The sequence below is a fragment of the Ochlerotatus camptorhynchus genome, unplaced genomic scaffold, assembly GCF_037179485.1.
Source record: "Ochlerotatus camptorhynchus isolate MF236.1 unplaced genomic scaffold, CSIRO-AGI_Acam_v1.1 ptg000014l, whole genome shotgun sequence".
Classification (NCBI taxonomy): Eukaryota; Metazoa; Arthropoda; class Insecta; order Diptera; family Culicidae; genus Ochlerotatus; species Ochlerotatus camptorhynchus.
The window spans coordinates 413,035-430,562 of record NW_027040506.1 but is presented as its reverse complement, the minus strand read 5'-3'; the positions used below and the strand labels follow the sequence as shown (position 1 = coordinate 430,562).

At 40.6% G+C, this 17,528-nt stretch overlaps 2 protein-coding genes across 4 annotated transcripts; one reads left to right on the top strand and one right to left on the bottom strand.

Moving 5' to 3' along the window:
• The first annotated feature begins 7,795 nt into the window (after positions 1 to 7,795).
• ThrRS (threonine--tRNA ligase) lies at positions 7,796 to 13,500 on the top strand. 3 transcript variants are annotated; one of them, XM_065222014.1, is made up of 6 exons: positions 7,796 to 7,840; positions 8,824 to 8,869; positions 8,922 to 9,304; positions 11,523 to 11,600; positions 11,673 to 13,113; positions 13,183 to 13,500. In XM_065222014.1, the coding sequence occupies exons 1-6, from the start codon at positions 7,811 to 7,813 to the stop codon at positions 13,326 to 13,328; spliced, it is 2,124 nt and encodes a 707-aa protein (XP_065078086.1). In that variant the 5' UTR covers positions 7,796 to 7,810; the 3' UTR covers positions 13,329 to 13,500. The 3 variants fall into 3 exon arrangements, with proteins under 3 accessions (XP_065078086.1, XP_065078085.1, XP_065078084.1); XM_065222013.1 differs by lacking the exon at positions 7,796 to 7,840 and adding an exon at positions 8,216 to 8,311; XM_065222012.1 differs by lacking the exon at positions 7,796 to 7,840 and adding an exon at positions 8,228 to 8,527.
• LOC135700924 (uncharacterized) lies at positions 9,864 to 11,261 on the bottom strand. The gene is made up of 2 exons (XM_065221598.1): positions 10,391 to 11,261; positions 9,864 to 10,332 (listed from the first exon to the last, which is right to left on the bottom strand). The coding sequence occupies exons 1-2, from the start codon at positions 11,216 to 11,218 to the stop codon at positions 9,865 to 9,867; spliced, it is 1,296 nt and encodes a 431-aa protein (XP_065077670.1). The 5' UTR covers positions 11,219 to 11,261; the 3' UTR covers position 9,864.
• Positions 13,501 to 17,528: the final 4,028 nt, after the last annotated feature.

Below are 17,528 nucleotides of genomic sequence, written 5' to 3'. Positions count from 1 at the left end.
CCTGCACAGTCACTGCACCAAAATGCGTGTACTGTAAGGGAACTCCTCATGGTCTCTCGTCATGCCCGGTGTACAAACAACGCGGGGAGAAATTACAACGCTCACTCAAGGAACGTTCCCGGCAGTCTTTTGCGGAAATGCTTAAGACGGCCACGCCATCGACCAACGACAAAAATCCATTCTCTCTTTTGTCAGATGACGAGACTGACTCTGACTTGGCTGAGGAGGGAACTTCTTTCTGTTTTTCAGCACGGAAACGAAAACGCATCCGTTCGCGGAAAGTTGAGAATGAAGAACCCCAAATCAGCTTGCCCAAATCAAGGAGTGGTGGAAAAAAGGAAGTTTCTACTCCTCCTGGATTCAGAAGAACTGACTATATCCAGGATTTTCCACCTCTCCCGGGGACATCCAAAACCCCTGATGTCCCATTTTTAAGAACAGAAGCCCCTTCTTCATCTGGGTTGTTCTCATTTGATAAAATTGTGGACGATATCCTCAAGTACCTGAATATTTCTGATCCTCTCAAAAGCATTGTTCTGGCAATGCTTCCTACTGTGAAGACCCTCTTGAAGCAATTGACATTGAAGTGGCCCCTCATTGCAGCAATCATTTCCTTCGATGGATAATTTTCCAAACGAGGTCGGGGATTTGATCACAATTCTACAGTGGAATTGTCGAAGTCTTATTCCTAAATTAGACTCTTTTAAGTTTTTAGTTCACAATAATGATTGTGATGTATTTGCTCTTTGTGAAACTTGGCTCTCTTCAGATATTGATCTTCCTTTTTATGATTTTAACATTATTCGACTGGATCGTGAGGATCCGCGTGGAGGAGGGGTACTTTTGGGGATTAAAAAGTGCCATTCCTTCTATAGAGTGAATCTTCCACAATTTACAGGTATTGAAGTTGTCGCATGTCAGGCTATTATTAAAGGTAAGAGCCTTTGTATTGCTTCTGTTTATATTCCTCCTAGAGCCGTTGTGAATCGAAAACAACTTTCAGATATATGTTCAGTACTTCCTGCTCCACGGTTGATTATGGGAGATTTTAATTCCCACGGTACAGGCTGGGGGGAACTGTATGATGACAACCGTTCTACTATGATATATGATCTCTGTGACAACTTCAATATGACAATTCTTAACAATGGAGAAGTAACACGTTTGGCTGGTCCATCCTCAAATGGAAGTAAATTAGACCTCACACTTTGCTCTAACTCATTATCGTTGGATTGCACGTGGAATGTGATCCAAGATCCCCACGGTAGTGATCACTTGCCGATCAAAATTTCGATTGCCAGTGGGTTCAATCCGTCGGAATCCGTTAACGTCGCGTACGACCTCACCCGTAATATCGATTGGACAACGTTCAAGACCGCGATAGAGGAAGCCGTGTCGTCGGTAGAAGGGCTTCCACCGTTGGAGGAATATAACTTCCTCTCCAATCTGATCTTGGACAGCGCGCTTCGAGCTCAAACTCGGCCGGTTTCTGGAACGTCTTTGCGTAGGAAACCTCCTTCCCCTTGGTGGGACCACCAATGCACTGAGGTTTATCGTAAAAAGTCCGACGCGTTTAAGCTTTTCCGGAAACGTGGAACACCCGTGTATTTCGAAGCGTACTTGGCTCTTGAACGCGAACTCAAGAGCCTCATCAAAGCCAAGAAACGCGGATACTGGCGGCAATTCGTGGACGGATTATCGCGTGAAACGTCGATGAATACGCTTTGGAACGCGGCGCGAAGGATGCGTAACCGGTCTTCGAACAACGAGAGCGAGGAGTACTCAGATCGTTGGATTCTCAAGTTCGCGCGAAAAGTATGTCCTGATTCCGTGCCGGCACGGATGATTCCTCGCGAAACGACGAATTCGGTAGACGAGATCAGCCAGCCTTTTTCAATGCTGGAGCTCTCACTCGCGCTCCTTTCATGTGGCAATTCGGCTCCGGGGGCTGATAGAATCAAGTTCAATTTGTTGAAGAACCTCCCAGATGTCGCTAAGAGGCGCATGTTGAACTTGTTTTGTCAGCTCCTAGAGCTCAATATTGTTCCGGATGATTGGAGGCAAGTGAGAGTTATAGCCATTAAAAAGCCTGGAAAACCCGCGTCAGATCATAACTCGTATCGTCCCATCGCGATGTTATCGTGCATTCGAAAATTGTTGGAGAAAATGATCCTTTTTCGCTTGGACAAATGGGTTGAGACGAACCACCTACTCTCAGATACTCAATTTGGTTTCCGTAGGGGCAAGGGAACGAACGACTGTCTCGCGTTGCTTTCCACAGAAATTCAGTTGGCTTTTGCTAAAAAAGAGCAAATGGCTTCTGTGTTCTTGGATATTAAGGGGGCTTTTGATTCAGTATCGGTTGAAGTCCTTTCAGACAAACTCCACGCTTGTGGCCTTTCTCCATTAATTAATAACTTTTTGTACAATTTGCTGTCAGAGAAACATATGAGCTTTTCTCATGGAAACTCTACAGCTTCTCGATTTAGTTACATGGGTCTCCCCCAAGGCTCATGTTTAAGCCCCCTTTTGTATAATTTCTACGTCAGAGAAATTGATAATTGTCTAAGTGACAACTGCACGCTGAGACAACTTGCAGATGACGGAGTAGTGTCTATGACAGGGCCCAGAGAGGCTGACCTGCAAGGACCCTTACAGGATACCCTAGACAATTTGTCTACTTGGGCTATTCAGCTAGGTATCGAATTCTCCACGGAGAAAACTGAGTTGGTTGTTTTTTCTAGGAAGCATAGCCCAGCACAACCGAAGCTTCAACTTTTGGGTAGGCCGATCACTCATTCCATGTCTTTCAAATATCTTGGGGTCTGGTTCGATTCCAAATGCACCTGGAGATCCCACATTGAGTATCTGAGACGAAAATGCCAACAAAGGATCAATTTTCTTCGAACAATTACCGGAACGTGGTGGGGAGCCCATCCACAAGATCTTCTGACGTTGTACCGGACAACGATTTTATCGGTTTTAGAGTACGGTAGTTTTTGCTTCCAGTCGGCAGCTAAAACGCACATCATCAAGCTGGAACGGATCCAGTATCGTTGTCTTCGAATCGCGTTAGGATGCATGCACTCGACTCATACTATGAGTCTTGAAGTGCTGGCGGGCATGTTGCCACTCTCTGATCGGTTTTCGGAATTATCCCTCAGGCTCCTCACCCGTTGTGAAATTATGAACCCACTGGTGATTGCAAACTTTGAGAAGCTTCTTGAGCTAAACCCTCAAACTCATTTTATGTCATTGTACTACGTGTACATAACACTGGATGTCAGCCCTTCACAGCATAATCCTCATCGTGTATGCTTCTCCGACTTCGGCAATTCAGTTAGTTTTGATTTATCCATGACGCGGGAGATTCGTGGGATCCCAGAACATCATCGTTCTATGATTGTTCCGTCAATTTACGCTGCAAAGTTTGGCCAAGTTGATTCCGCAAGATCATTCTTCACAGATGGATCACTAATAGAGTCGTCCGCTGGTTTTGGTATTTTTAACGAATTTCATAGCGCCTCTCGAATGCTTCAAGCTCCTTGTTCCGTATATGTTGCTGAGCTGGCGGCAATATACTATACGCTAGAAACGATCGCCTCACTTCCACCAGATCACTATTTTATTTTTACGGATAGTCTCAGTTCTGTCGAGGCTATTCGCTCCATGAGGCCGGTAAAGCACTCCTCGTATTTTCTCATGAAAATACGAGAGCTTTTAAGTGCTTTATCTTTAAGATCTTTTGTCATCACCTTTGCATGGGTCCCATCTCATTGCTCGATTCCGGGCAATGAGATGGCTGACTCACTTGCTAAGGTGGGCGCTATGGAAGGCGATATTTACGATCGACAAATCGCCTACGATGAATTTTTCTTCATTTATCGTCAACAGTCACTCGTCAGCTGGCAGAATAAGTGGAGTGAAGGGAGTTTGGGACGATGGCTATATTCGATCATCCCTAAGGTGTCGAAGAGTCCTTGGTTCAAGGGGTTGGATGTGGGTCGAGACTTCATTCGTATGATGTCTCGCCTCATGTCCAATCACTATTCGTTAAACGCTCACTTGTTCCGTGTTGGGCTGAAGGACAGCAGTCTCTGTGAATGTGGACAAGGTTACCAGGACGCAGATCACATTATTTGGTCTTGTGCTGAGCATCGCGGAGTCAGATCTGAACTGTACGATTCCCTTCGGGCTCGAGGTAGACAACCTAATGTTCCAGTTCGGGATATTTTGGCTAGACGCGATCTGGAGTTTATGAAACTCATATATGTTTACTTTAAGAATATTAACATTAGATTGTAAGTTTTATTAACCTTGTGTTTAGTTTGTATTTTGTACGTGTGGGGTTTTTTTTTATGTTTGTTTTCAAGATGAATAGAAATTAGTTCATGTTTTAGGATTAATTAAATATTTGTATCGTAAACCACATTTCAAACCTCCCTCTCCCTTTTCCCATCCAAAAAAATTGTAAATCTCCACTAACCTCGAGACAACCGCGAGTATCCGGTCCAGCTCCTTTAACTTTAAATATAAGACATAAATAATGTATAACGAAAATGATAACTCGGCTCTGTAAAGTTTATTCGATTGAGCCTGTACAAATAAAGTAATTAATAAAAAAAAAAAAAAAAAATATCTTAGTGATGAATAATGAATTATGCATGGATCAATGAGAATGCTGAGGTTTTGACAGAACTATGCTGTGGTTACCACAGTATTTTACATTTGATCGTCTCATGCTTGGCATACACAGTTTTGGTCACGAAATGCTCATTTGCTAATAACTTTGCACACAGTTGACGTAACATAGTTCTTTTTGAAGCAGTAGATAGAATGGAGTGTAAGCTTGTTATAGATATGTAAAAAAAGTAGATTTTAATTCTAGTAATAAACTGTATTTATTTTTGCGTAATAAAAATGAAGTGAGAAATGCTCGCTGCACATCTCGGACTTTAAGTGTAAAAAATCATTGGTGTTGATTCAAATGTTAAGATTTACCTACTCTTTGCATATCTATTGTAAACTATGATCCTAATCTATCAAGTACATTAAAGAAAAACAAATTTCAACAACTGAGTGAAAAGTTTTTAACAAATGAGCAATTGGTGTGTACAACTGTGTATTCCAAGCATGCACCCAATTTCGATTTTGAATTTCACCCAAACAATTTGCTGAATTGGTTTCAATAAAATATCTTGGAATTCAGTATCCAGTATTTTGCGATCGCTTATGGCCGCCACAATCTGGCTGAGTTTCTGGTAGGGAACATAAGATTTGAAGTTTGGCTTGTGTCGTTTGACGTGTAAACGATCAAATTTGAACGTTTACACGTCAAACGACACAACCCAAACGTCAAATCATATGTTCCCTACCAAAAACTCAGCCAGAATGTGGCGGCCATAAGCGCTCGTAAAATGCTGGATTAGTATTTTTAGTATTCCTGTCTACTTAAATGACAGGTCACGCAAAACATGTCTACGCTATCTGACAACAATATGTGTACTTAAGCCCCAAGAAGTTTCGTTATATGTGATCTTGTAATGCTTGTACGTTTTCTATAATGCTGAATTAAAGCAGTGATCTGTCATTTCTAGCAGGATGTTTTTGTGTGTGTATGTTTTTTTTTTCATAAAACCAAAGCAGAGAAAAACAGCGAATGCAGCTCTTCAATTATTTAGAAAAATGAAGAGGAAGACCGACCTTCCACATCCATAAAATTGTCATCCACTAAACTCCTTTAGCTGTAGATTTCAGACATTAATAATGTATAACGGAAATGATAACTTGGCTCTGTAAAGTTTATTCCATTGAGCCAGCCTGTACAAATAAAGTAACCAACCTGCGTTTGCTTGTACACCTTTTCCACGGAATGACCAACCGTTCGGAAGAAAAAGGTTGCGGATGGTGCCAGGAAGTTATTCGGGTGATCATGCTTTTAAATTATACTGTATCAAAGGAGAAGGGTGATAGAATCTACAAATGGTTCACGCACAAAGCTGGCACTTCATGCTCCGCGGTAAGTGTTGGCAGCTTTTGTAAACAAAACAAATTACTCTTGTTAACATATGCATGTTACTGCTATAATGTGTTTTTTTTAAATTTTGTTGTTATTAATAAACGTTTTGTTTGAATTTATTTCACCTCGATTACAATACTTTTTAACTCAATAAGAAATCTTCTGAATATTTTCTAAGCAGAATGCTCGTTTGGCGCACATTTTGACGGTTCTCGCTGCTCAGTTGACTCCAATGTCCTTTATACAAGCTCTAAGCCAAAGGACTTATTTGTGTTAGTGAAATGTTTAACTCCATGCATCTACACGGATAGAAATCTCCTTATACCTTTTGGCAAATTTCTATTGCTGATTTTTCATAAAATGTATAAGTCAACTAATAAGCAGACGCCTTGCAAAAAGTTAATGAAGACCATGTGTCAAATGAAATGTATAAGCGATCACACATACCTTTTATGCATTCTTTTAGGACCTATGTGGTTTGTCTTATGGAATGTATAAGGCTGATGTTTTGGCAAAAATGTATAAGTGAAACACATGAATAAAACAATTGATTTTCGTTTCGTGTAGTAATCCTATAGAGATTAACGGAAGCGGCTATCTTGAGTCAATCCAATGACGTTTATATAAGGTCTGGGCCAACAGGCTTGGTGTTAGAAGTAAATATCAATGCCAACATTTCAAAGGGGCGTAATTGCTTTTGTAAAAAATGGCTTTAGCCGTCGATTTCTCTCAAATAAAAGCTCACTCCTCCATGTTAACAATGATAGCTGATATAGGAAACATTCCTATACCTGTTGATGTTATTAATATTCATGAGTGAGCTTTTATTTGCGAGGAATCGACGCTTAAAGCCATTGTTTACAAATGTAATTACGCCCCTTTGAAATGTTGGCACTAAATATATTGTTAACATTGCTGAGCACTTCAGCCCATTTCAAATGGTATTCTAGATTTTTTCCAAGGAAAACAAGCATGCAAAGATGCTTAAGTAGTAGATTTTTTGCACCCACAAAGTTTCAATGGAATCTAAGAGGTGCTGCGTCTTTATCTTTCGAAATAACTCATTTCAACTCAAGCACTTGATTGGCCGACTATTTCATCTTTTTCGGTCTTACATTGAAAGATCTATAGGATTGCAACCCTATAGATCTATCTATGTAAGATCAAGAAAGGCTAAATGATCGTATTGTGGTATATTTGTGGTTAATGTCCGACTTGACGCCACTGAATCAGATCAGATAAAGCCATTGACGTAGCTAGACAATTTATCTGGAGGGGGCCTAGATAATTCTGGAGGGAAGCCTAGATAATTCTGGAGGGGGCCTGGCCCCCCTGGCACTCCCATTAGCTACGCCAATGGATAAAGCATATGACCAAGTTGTGAATACTTCAAAAAGTGCATATTTCTGAACCGTTAAATTAAAAATATGTTTCAGGATGTTGAAGTCTATCTGCACAATGGCAGTTAGAAATATGTAATCAGTCATGTTAAAACCGAAGTCGTATTCTCAAAAAAAAAAAAAACGACACCCCTCTCTAAAAACGGTCAGTTGACAAGGTTTTATCAACATTAAAATTCGCGACTGCGCATGAGGAAAACATTCATATTTTCTCTATACTGACACTGATGTTGTGAAAAACTTTCACTTTCGAGCCACATTTCGCCGCATTGAAAGTACGAAAACGTATCAAAACATCATTGAACTTCAAATTCAGTTTTTTGGAGCGCTAAAACTGCTCTAAAAGTGTCTAAACACATCAAAGATCATTTGTGGAGTGTCTCAAGCAAGTATGGGAAAGAACAACAAATCAAATAAGCAGGTATGTCGCACAAATGTTTCTTTGCCAGTGCATTCAAGTGCGTTATATTCTAATAGTATAAGATATGATGATAGTATGAAATGGATTACGTGTATAATAAAACAAATTGTCGTATTTTTAAATTTACCTACCTCATTTAAAAAATCAATCTGTTAACAATCTATAAAGAGGAATTTCAAATCCAATTCCAAGGAAATTCCCTAAATGATGCAACCTGCGCTACCTTTTACAGTTTTTCATCTCAAACTCCTTCCGTTCCATCGATTCCGTCCACCGACCACCACCCATCGTACCCCTGCAGCAAAACAAATCATTTTCCCCCTCCCCTTTTTTTATCGGCTTTCAACCTGAAACGTCATCTGTAGCTCGTTGACAGTTTCCCTTGGATCCTTCTTGTGTAGTGTTGTGCAAAAAATGACTGACAACGTGCCCGTCGCCGAGCTAAAAAAACTGGATTTGAACCAGCAAAAGGCATGAATTTGTAACATTTTTAAGTAAATTTCACCTAACGAACTATTGTGCTGGAGAATGCGCCTATCGGCGTTGGTGGCCGGCCTCAATCGGACTATTAATTTGCGTTTGAATTTGTGCAGTAGTAGCTTGCTAGTGCAACAGTACCAACAACAACAGCAGCAGCAACTGCTGCGGCATCCGACTCAGCCGCCTCGGAGCCAATTTGCGACACTGGTTCGTGGAAGATAGTGTTCCGTTTTTTAGGTTCAAAAGTGCCTTAATCCGTTTTTAGAGTAGATTTTTTTTTATAAGTGGACTTCGTCCAAGTGGAATTTGTGTTAATTTCGTGTGACCGCGGGCGAGCTCCCAAATTCATGCACGTCAGCACTTCGGTTCCCTTTCACTGTTTTGTTACATCATTTTCTGTATAAAACTGCTTAGCATTATGGATGAAACATTTTCATCTTGTTTACACATTCGATTCTTTTGCAGCATGGTAAATTTTCTAATGCTTCATTTCCGTTTTTCAGGCAAGTAAGATGAAGAAAGAGAAGCAGAAGAATCAACAGGAAAAGGGTAAGTTTGAAATGATGCATTGTTGATCAATGACTCATTGTTTGTTTTCCAGGAAGCGGCGGTTCATCTACAGCTCCAGCAGAGAAGCCTGCTCCCGAATTCATCGATCATCGTATCAAATTGTACGATGAACTAAAGGTGCAGTATTTGGACGAGCTTTCCAAGAAGCCAAAAAATCCAATCAAGGTAACCCTTCCGGATGGTAAAGAGATCGAAGCGACAAGCTGGGAATCGACCCCGTACGATGTGGCTAAGGGTATCAGCCAGGGACTGGCCGATAATACGGTCATCGCTCGCGTGAACAACGAGCTGTGGGATTTGGACCGTCCCCTGGAGGTTGACTGCAAGCTACAGCTGCTGAAGTTTGACGATCCGGATGCGCAGGCCGTGTTCTGGCACAGTTCGGCGCATATTCTCGGCGAAGCGATGGAGAAGGCAAGTAGTAATCCATTATTGTGGTTAACGATAAATTCCAATTCGTATCTATTTAAAATATTTTGGATGTTTTCTGCAAAATCGAGGACTTACTTTAATTTTGTTTTTAGCCATTTTTAAACACTAAACGTGATACACTTTCAATCAGGAGCATGCTATTACTATCAAATCCAATGTATAAACCATTTACCTCACATTGATTTTGGTACCCACTTTCTGGTTGTCAATGAAGATCAAGTTTTGGAATTTCGATTTCGAAATAAAAATCAAAGTTTCGGTCTGTTTTCAATATATTTTTTTCAGGGCAATGAGTAACAATACATTGATTAATTAGAAGCCTAATATTTTTTTACTGGTGTTTTACGATGATTAAAAAATCAAAACAAAAATATTGAACACCATGTTGAATCTATTTTCTTATACATCTATTTTAAATTAGTTCAAGCAAACAAAACTGTGTGCAAGTGTACTTTAACGTTTAATTCTATAAATGTAATCGACACTTAAAGTTGCGATAACGGATTCTAGCACAAATACTAATGACCTCATTTTCCATCTCTTCACAAATATCCCAATCGCACAACGTCCTGGATCAAGCCCCGCATTCGGTCTCGGAACATTGCATCCGCTGCCTCAGTCTTGCTGAAGAGATTTTTGTCGTCCACATTTTCCCCTCCACTCTCTTGGGCCTTCTTTGCCAGCTCCATTTGCTTTTCGATATCCGGCACCTCTTCGTTCGGTGTACAGATGATCGGTAGCACCAGCAAGCTAATCAGTAAGCCAAATCGTCCGAACCGTTTCAGTTGCTTCTGGAACGCTGACTCCGGGAATTGACGTTCCGCGTCGCCGCCCAAGAGATTCAGATAGTCCACGAGAGATGTGTAGTACGTCTGGAGCAGTTCTTCGTAGTGTTCGGCACGAAGCGCTGCATCAGTCGACGTGAATATGAAGTACATCAAGTCTAGCACGGGTGAACCATAACGGCACAGTTGCCAGTCGATTAAACGTATGTCCTTTGGAGTGATGCTCTGAAAATACACATTCTTAAATGTTACCATGGAATGGAGGTTTAAACATTCTACTTACATCGCTTCCATAGCTGTATAACATATTGTTGATCCAGCAATCGCCATGACCCAGCACAGCATAAGGCTCAGCTTCGTCTACCTTTGCGTCCTCCTGATACAAGTCAGTAACCACTCCACGGACAGATTCCATCTTCGTCCTACACAACGCATCGCTTTCGTCTAGGGCATGGATTGCCCTTTCACATGTTCCGTTCATCATCCTTGTCATGCCCTTCGTCGGATCGAACGTAATCAGTTGGCTCAGTGGGTCACTGAAGTGCTTGAATTTTTCGAAAGCTTCCGGTTGCTGGTCCTTTAATGCAAACGAAATCGCGTGCATTTTCCCAAGTTGCTTCACTAACATATGCGTATGATCATAATTCACCGGTTCCAGCTTGTTCCACATCTGGAAATGTGTCTCTCTCATATCCTCCATGATTATTAAACCTTCCAGTTTTTGCATATCGCAATAAGCATAGTAGCTCTTGGGGAAGTTCCAAAATCCTTCAGGATTGTACTCCTCAATGCCTTTCTCCTGTTGAAATTTGCTAATCATTGGTAGAACTTCCTTGTAAGCCTTGACTTCTCGGTGGAACAAAGAAATGGTATACTGCTTGCGAATTTCGTGCGTTGGAAGCGTCTTGCACAGGACCACCAGCTCATCACGACCGGCTTCCCGGATGAACACCTTAAATAGCTCACCCATGTATCCGTCGCCATTATTGGATCCATCTTCGAACTCGAACCGGTACAGTCCATCTGTGAATCCTTGTTCCGAGGCTACCTTCTTCAAGCCACCCTGGATGTATTCCGGGAGTTTCGCAAATGCCGATGATTGATCCGCCATTTTTAGTCTAGCTCACGTTTGAATCTACACATTTTTTTGGCAGAACGTTTCATTTTTATGGGATACTATTATCTGCGGTCGTCCATCCACTATAGACGATAAGATAAACAAATTTGCAACCTGCCAGATGGTCGAACTTTCTGTGTCCGTAGATAGCGCCAAATGGCAAGCACTTAATTTGATAGCGCAATCGATGGGTGCACCCGTGTAAAGCAGATCATGCGAGGTGCTTAGTCATCTAAATACAAGATACTTTACCTCGGTCAGTGGGGCGATTTGTAAATTGGTTTTATTTTTGTTGTAGCGTTACGCCGGTCACCTTTGCTATGGTCCACCAATAGAGAATGGATTCTACTACGATATGTTCTTGGATGGAAGTGGAGTGAGTATTTCCTATTGCATAACTAGACAACTAAACTAAGTTCTAAAACGAAACTGTCCTCTCGCCTTGTAGATCTCCAACCAAGACTACGGTGCCCTGGAGAGCGAGGTCAAGAAAATTGTCAAGGAAAAGCAACCCTTCGAACGGTTGGAAATGAAGAAGTCTGACTTGTTGAAAATGTTCGAGTACAACGAGTTTAAGTGTCGTATTCTGAACGAGAAGGTTACAACCGAAACCACAACCGTCTACCGATGTGGTCCGCTGATCGATTTGTGTCGTGGACCTCACATCCGGCATACCGGCAAGGTGAAGGCATTGAAGGTTGTTAAAAACTCTTCGACCTACTGGGAAGGTAAGGCTGACGCCGAATCTTTACAACGTGTTTACGGCATTTCCTTTCCCGAGCCCAAACAGCTGAAAGAATGGGAAAAGATTCAGGAGGAAGCCGCCAAGCGTGATCATAGAAAGTTGGGCAAGGAACAGGAACTGTTCTTCTTCCACGAACTCTCTCCGGGTTCGTGCTTCTTCCAACCGAAAGGAGCCCATATCTACAACTCGCTGATGAATTTCATTCGTACCGAATATCGCAAACGTGGATTCCAGGAGGTGATCACTCCTAACATCTACAACTCTAAGCTGTGGCAGACTTCCGGTCATTGGCAGCACTATGCAGAGAATATGTTCTCTTTTGAGAGTGAAAAGGAAACATTTGCTCTGAAGCCTATGAATTGCCCGGGTCATTGTCTGATATTCGATCACCGTAACAGATCCTGGCGCGAGTTGCCTCTGCGAATGGCTGATTTCGGTGTTCTGCATCGTAACGAACTGTCTGGAGCCCTGACCGGACTGACACGTGTGCGTCGATTCCAGCAAGATGATGCCCATATCTTCTGTATGCCCGAGCAGATCGGACAGGAAATCACCGGATGTCTTGAATTCCTAGCACATGTGTACGGAATTTTCGGTTTCACCTTCAACCTGGTTCTGTCCACTCGCCCTGAGAAGTACCTTGGTGACGTCGAAGTATGGAACGAAGCCGAAAAGGCTCTGGCCGAATCTCTGGACAAGTTTGGTCAACCATGGAAAGAGAACCCCGGAGATGGTGCTTTCTACGGCCCGAAGATCGATATCACAATTATGGATGCCCTGAAGCGTAATCACCAGTGCGCTACAATTCAGCTTGACTTCCAGTTACCCATCCGATTCAACCTAAACTACATTGACGATAACGGCGAGAAGAAGCGTCCGGTTATTATCCATCGGGCTATCCTTGGTTCGGTTGAACGTATGATCGCCATCTTGACTGAGAGCTACGCCGGAAAGTGGCCCTTCTGGCTGTCGCCGAGACAGGTTATGGTGGTTCCCGTTGGACCGCAGTACGACGAGTATGCCGACAAGGTTCGTCTACGCTTGCACGATGCTGGTTTCATGGCCGATGCCGATCTGGACGCCGGTGATACCATGAACAAGAAGATCCGAAACGCACAGTTGGCGCAGTACAACTTTATTTTGGGTAAGATTGGTTGCAAGGTCGAAGACTGGTGTGAGAATCTCAAACGAATTTTAATTTTGTATTCAACAGTTGTCGGCGAAAAGGAACGTAGCTCGGAGACGGTCAACGTGCGCACTCGTGATAATAAGGTTCACGGTGAAGTGTCGGTCGCTGATCTAGTTTCAAAACTGCGCAGGCTAGCAGATGAGTTCACCTTAGGTGAAGATCAGTTCTAAGCTATCTACTGGTTCCGGAATGCAACGGTTCAGATTATTCAGACTTTTCTGATGCATTTAGGTGCCGATGATTCGAGCTCTTGGAATATTATCCAGTTCTAATAATTTATAATTTCATAGTTGCTTCAAGCAGAATACGTTTTCGTCTGAAATAAAATATGCAGGAATAAAACGGGTTGGGTTTTGTTGAGTGTCCGAAATGTCCATGGTACCTATCAGTGTTGGAAAATTATCAAAAAATCAAATCTCACCAACACTGCGGTTGATTTTGCAAGCTGTGATATCGCAGCTCGGAATATCAAGCTAACAAAACTCACCAACTGCAAATCTCACCAAACTGTGGTGAGATTGAGTTTAATGATTTTTGCTTTACACCCGAATGCAACCGAAACTTCCATAACGGCTTGCAGCAGTCCCTCGCGTCTGCCATCGGTGAAGACTAAAAAGAGATAGTTTGCTTTCTCTTTCTAAAAAAAACGATGTGCAATGGAATCATTTTTGTGTCGAGTTAACTCTCAGCTTGATTTTTGCACGTTGTGAATAGTCTCGCAATATCAAAGGAGCTTGTAGAATAAATATCAAGCATGATATTTTGTTCCAATATCACGCGTGATATTGTGAGCGCATGAGAGCGGAAAAATATCAATTGATTTCTGATTTTCGTATATTCGACCGCCATATCATTCTGCCGCGATTCTATAACATTTGCCCGTATGTCACTACTTAGTCCGAACGTCACTAGCCCGAATGTAACACAAACCGTATCGTTTGAAATTTGCCTGATCTTAAACTCAGTATAACTTTGTGGACTTTGTCATCAAATTTCTGAAATGTTTAAATATCTGATATTCTGAAATTCAGGGTGGCCGTAGTTGATCATTAGGGGTAGTACTCAACTTGGCACTGATGAAGTCTGCAAGTAGTAGACGAAATACGCGTTTCTGTCAAAATATAAGCAATTATAACGGAATTTAAAGGAAATAAACCAACCCACTCAAAGCTCTTCATAAAGCGATTCAGTTAAAGGGTTAATTTTTAGTTCTCCTTACAATGTTTTTGAAATACTTTGCAGAATAATCTGGAACTAATATTTGAAAAAAAAATTCTTTGGAATTCTCATCAAAATTTTCTAAATAATTTTTCAACGTGTCAGAATTCTCAAATTTTGTCCAAGCCCATGCGTCATGATTGAAATTTCGAAAAGTTCAAAATTTTTAAAACTGGCATTACCTCAGAATCATGAAAGTTTTTTAAGTAATCTTCAAATAATTTCGTAATCCAAGATCTCAAATATTATTCCGTAAATCTCATGGGAATTTATATAGGAAATAGTTCAATCGATCACTTTATAACATTCAGTACAATGACCCACTCGACTCAATAGTGTTCAGCCTAGTGCCCTTCGAAAAATTTACAAGTTACTTACAAAAATTTCGTAATATTCTGTGACTTCCAAATTTCGGATTTCCAAATATTATCTAAAATTGAGTTTAACAATTAGCTGTGATCTTTAAGCCTTATGCATTTTAAAATTATTGAAAATTTAGTGGTTGCTGAAATTAACCATGTCGTTATTTTCTAGCATATTTAGCTGTTTGAAACCGGGGAAAAATACGTTGGGCACCAGGGCAAAACCGGAAATGTTATTTTTAAAATCCAGTGGCCACCCTGCTAACCGTATAAATATTTTAAAAATATTCAAAGAAATGGTTGATAAAAATAATGGTCCAATAGTGGATAATAACGGATGGTATTCTATAGTCAGGGCAATTTCTGAATCCTGGGCATAAATTAAAAGTTAGATATCGGGTTATAAAAGGAACAAAATCTTTTATAACCCGATATCTAACTTTTAATTTATGCCCAGGATTCAGAAATTGTTCAAGATTGCAAGATTGGAGGGGACGACTCTGATGAAAATAAAAGGAAAATGGGATCGCTCTGATGTTTACAGAACTTTCTTGAAGTTCTTAGAAATCCCGTGAAGATCATAGATTTTCCTTAAATTTGCTAAATTTTCCCTCAAATTCACGAGAATTTTCCTAAAATTCTAAGGATATCCCTGATGTTCGCAGAACTTTCTCTGAAGTTCGTAGAATTTCCCTGGAGTTCACAGAATTTGCCTGAAGTTTTTCAAAGTTCGCATAAATTCCTGAAGTTTGCATAACTACCCTGAAGGACTTGTTATTTAAGTAAACATTCTGATTGTTATACATGTAATCATTTTTTATAAGTTGTTTCAGGTTTCTAACATGCCTTGAACTGAAATACGTACCATGACTGCTCTAAAGAATCGCAGGTTACCTGGCTCATACCGAATCAGCAGGAACATTAACTCGTCTACAGTGTTTCTCGGCAGCAACCATTGTGTGGTCCTCCTCAATGTTCTTCATCAGCAGTTCTTTCAGTCGATGCGTCGTCGACTTCGGAAAGCAACCGTTTCGTGATGAATGTGTGAGTGCTGACCACATTTTGCGTCCATTGCTGCAATGGAAGCGCTCTGCTCCCCGTTGGCGAATCTGCCATACAATGAAACCATTGGAAGCGGCTCCCGTTCTGGTGGAGGAGGCTCATTGGATTGCGGAAAATAAAATGTTTATTGTGTTGTACCTTTTGATTATAGAGCTTTTCGACGTCTAATCGGCGCACACTACTATACCATTTAAATCCAACGAGTGTGAGTAAGAGGGAAACAGATTAGTGGGAAAATACACCGTGATACATGTGCGATAGATAGAGAAAGACGATTAAGCATCGAAAAGGTCTATAGTTATAAGATGTATTGTATAGTGAACAAGAATCCTCGGCTGTGTAAAGTTAATTCGGTTCAGCATTATCAAATAAATAAATTAATAAACAAATTAACTCGTCTATGCTATGTTAAATCAGACGAGTATACGTTGTATCTACAGAAACTGCGTAGCGATTACAGCACATTAAACTTAACTTTAAGACTTCCATCCCGATAAGATCTTCAACTTAAGCGGGGATACTGAGTTGATTGTTTTGTTTCGATTTTATTATATTAGTATTTTGAATATCCCGTACCCTGAATAAACAATCAAATCTAGTGATTCAATACACTCGGAATATTTATTTTACTATTATTTTCATCCGTCGTGATTGGAATCTTTCTCTTGTTCCTCATTATACCAGCTTCCACTGCATTTGTATCAGCACTATGGAATAAGCCTCAGTACTTTCACGAAATTGAGCGTATTTTTTATTTCTACGCCACTAAAAGACAACGACAAAAGCGATCGAGCTGCAGGCAATAAACAAAGGGCACCGCAACAATAGCCTTTTGGAGTATACAGCGTGATTGCATGATCGACACCAAGAGATACAACTGATGCTACCGTCTTCCTTCGACAACAGCTGAGAGCGAACTGATTGTGGCGGCATTGTCAATATTGTATACATATGTTTGCCTAATCTTTGTTTACTGAAAAAAATATGAGACGCCACTGTAAAGGTGATATTTACTGAGAATGAAACCATCGGACATCGGTTAAAGATCTTTTTGCTGATATTGTTCTTTATTTGTAAAACAGAAAAAAACATAATTTATTTCATTGGGGAAATCGTTCTGTTTAGAATATCAAATATTTACACTAAAAAAATCCATATATAGAAAGAATATAATACAAAACTTGCCGTTTAAACAAAACTATCAACGAAGATTTTACATCACTATCATAAAAATTGAAAAACTCCTAAAAGCTTCGCCAATAGAACCCAACCTAGAATTGCGCATTTTGCACTGTTTTAGACTTCTGATCGGTAAACAAACTGGCACAGTATTTTTTTTCGAAAATGTCAGAAAATCTATATACCGACATATTTGAAAGTGGCAGCAACTGTAAGCCACACTAACGTACTCGAGGCTGCATAACCCTTTGATGAGGCCAACTTTTAAATATTTTGGCCAGTGCGAAAACATTACTGTGTAATCATTTTAGCGCCAGGAGTCTATGAAAGTGCGAAATGCACAATAATGATATAAAATTTTACTTCATACTGTCGTATCACCGGTTTGAATAAAATTGTTTTATTGTTGCAATTGCTGGTACCACGCCATCAATCAATTTATTAGTTTTTTTCCCTATCGGATTCATATATCAAGTAGCTATAAAAGATGTCGGTTTCAGGATGCATAGTAAAAAATAACGATTAGGTACTCAGACAAAATGTATGAAA

Bases quoted from the DNA above. Each gene is read 5' to 3' on its own strand.
- ThrRS (XM_065222012.1), top strand. From the start codon at position 8,369: ATGCGCCTATCGGCGTTGGTGGCCGGCCTCAATCGGACTATTAATTTG. The intron at 8,870-8,921 runs GTAAGTTTGAAA...TTTGTTTTCCAG, and splicing joins GAAGAATCAACAGGAAAAGG to GAAGCGGCGGTTCATCTACA. The intron at 13,114-13,182 runs GTAAGATTGGTT...TGTATTCAACAG, and splicing joins GCAGTACAACTTTATTTTGG to TTGTCGGCGAAAAGGAACGT.
- LOC135700924 (XM_065221598.1), bottom strand. From the start codon at position 11,218: ATGGCGGATCAATCATCGGCATTTGCGAAACTCCCGGAATACATCCAG. The intron at 10,333-10,390 runs GTAAGTAGAATG...GTGTATTTTCAG, and splicing joins TATACAGCTATGGAAGCGAT to AGCATCACTCCAAAGGACAT.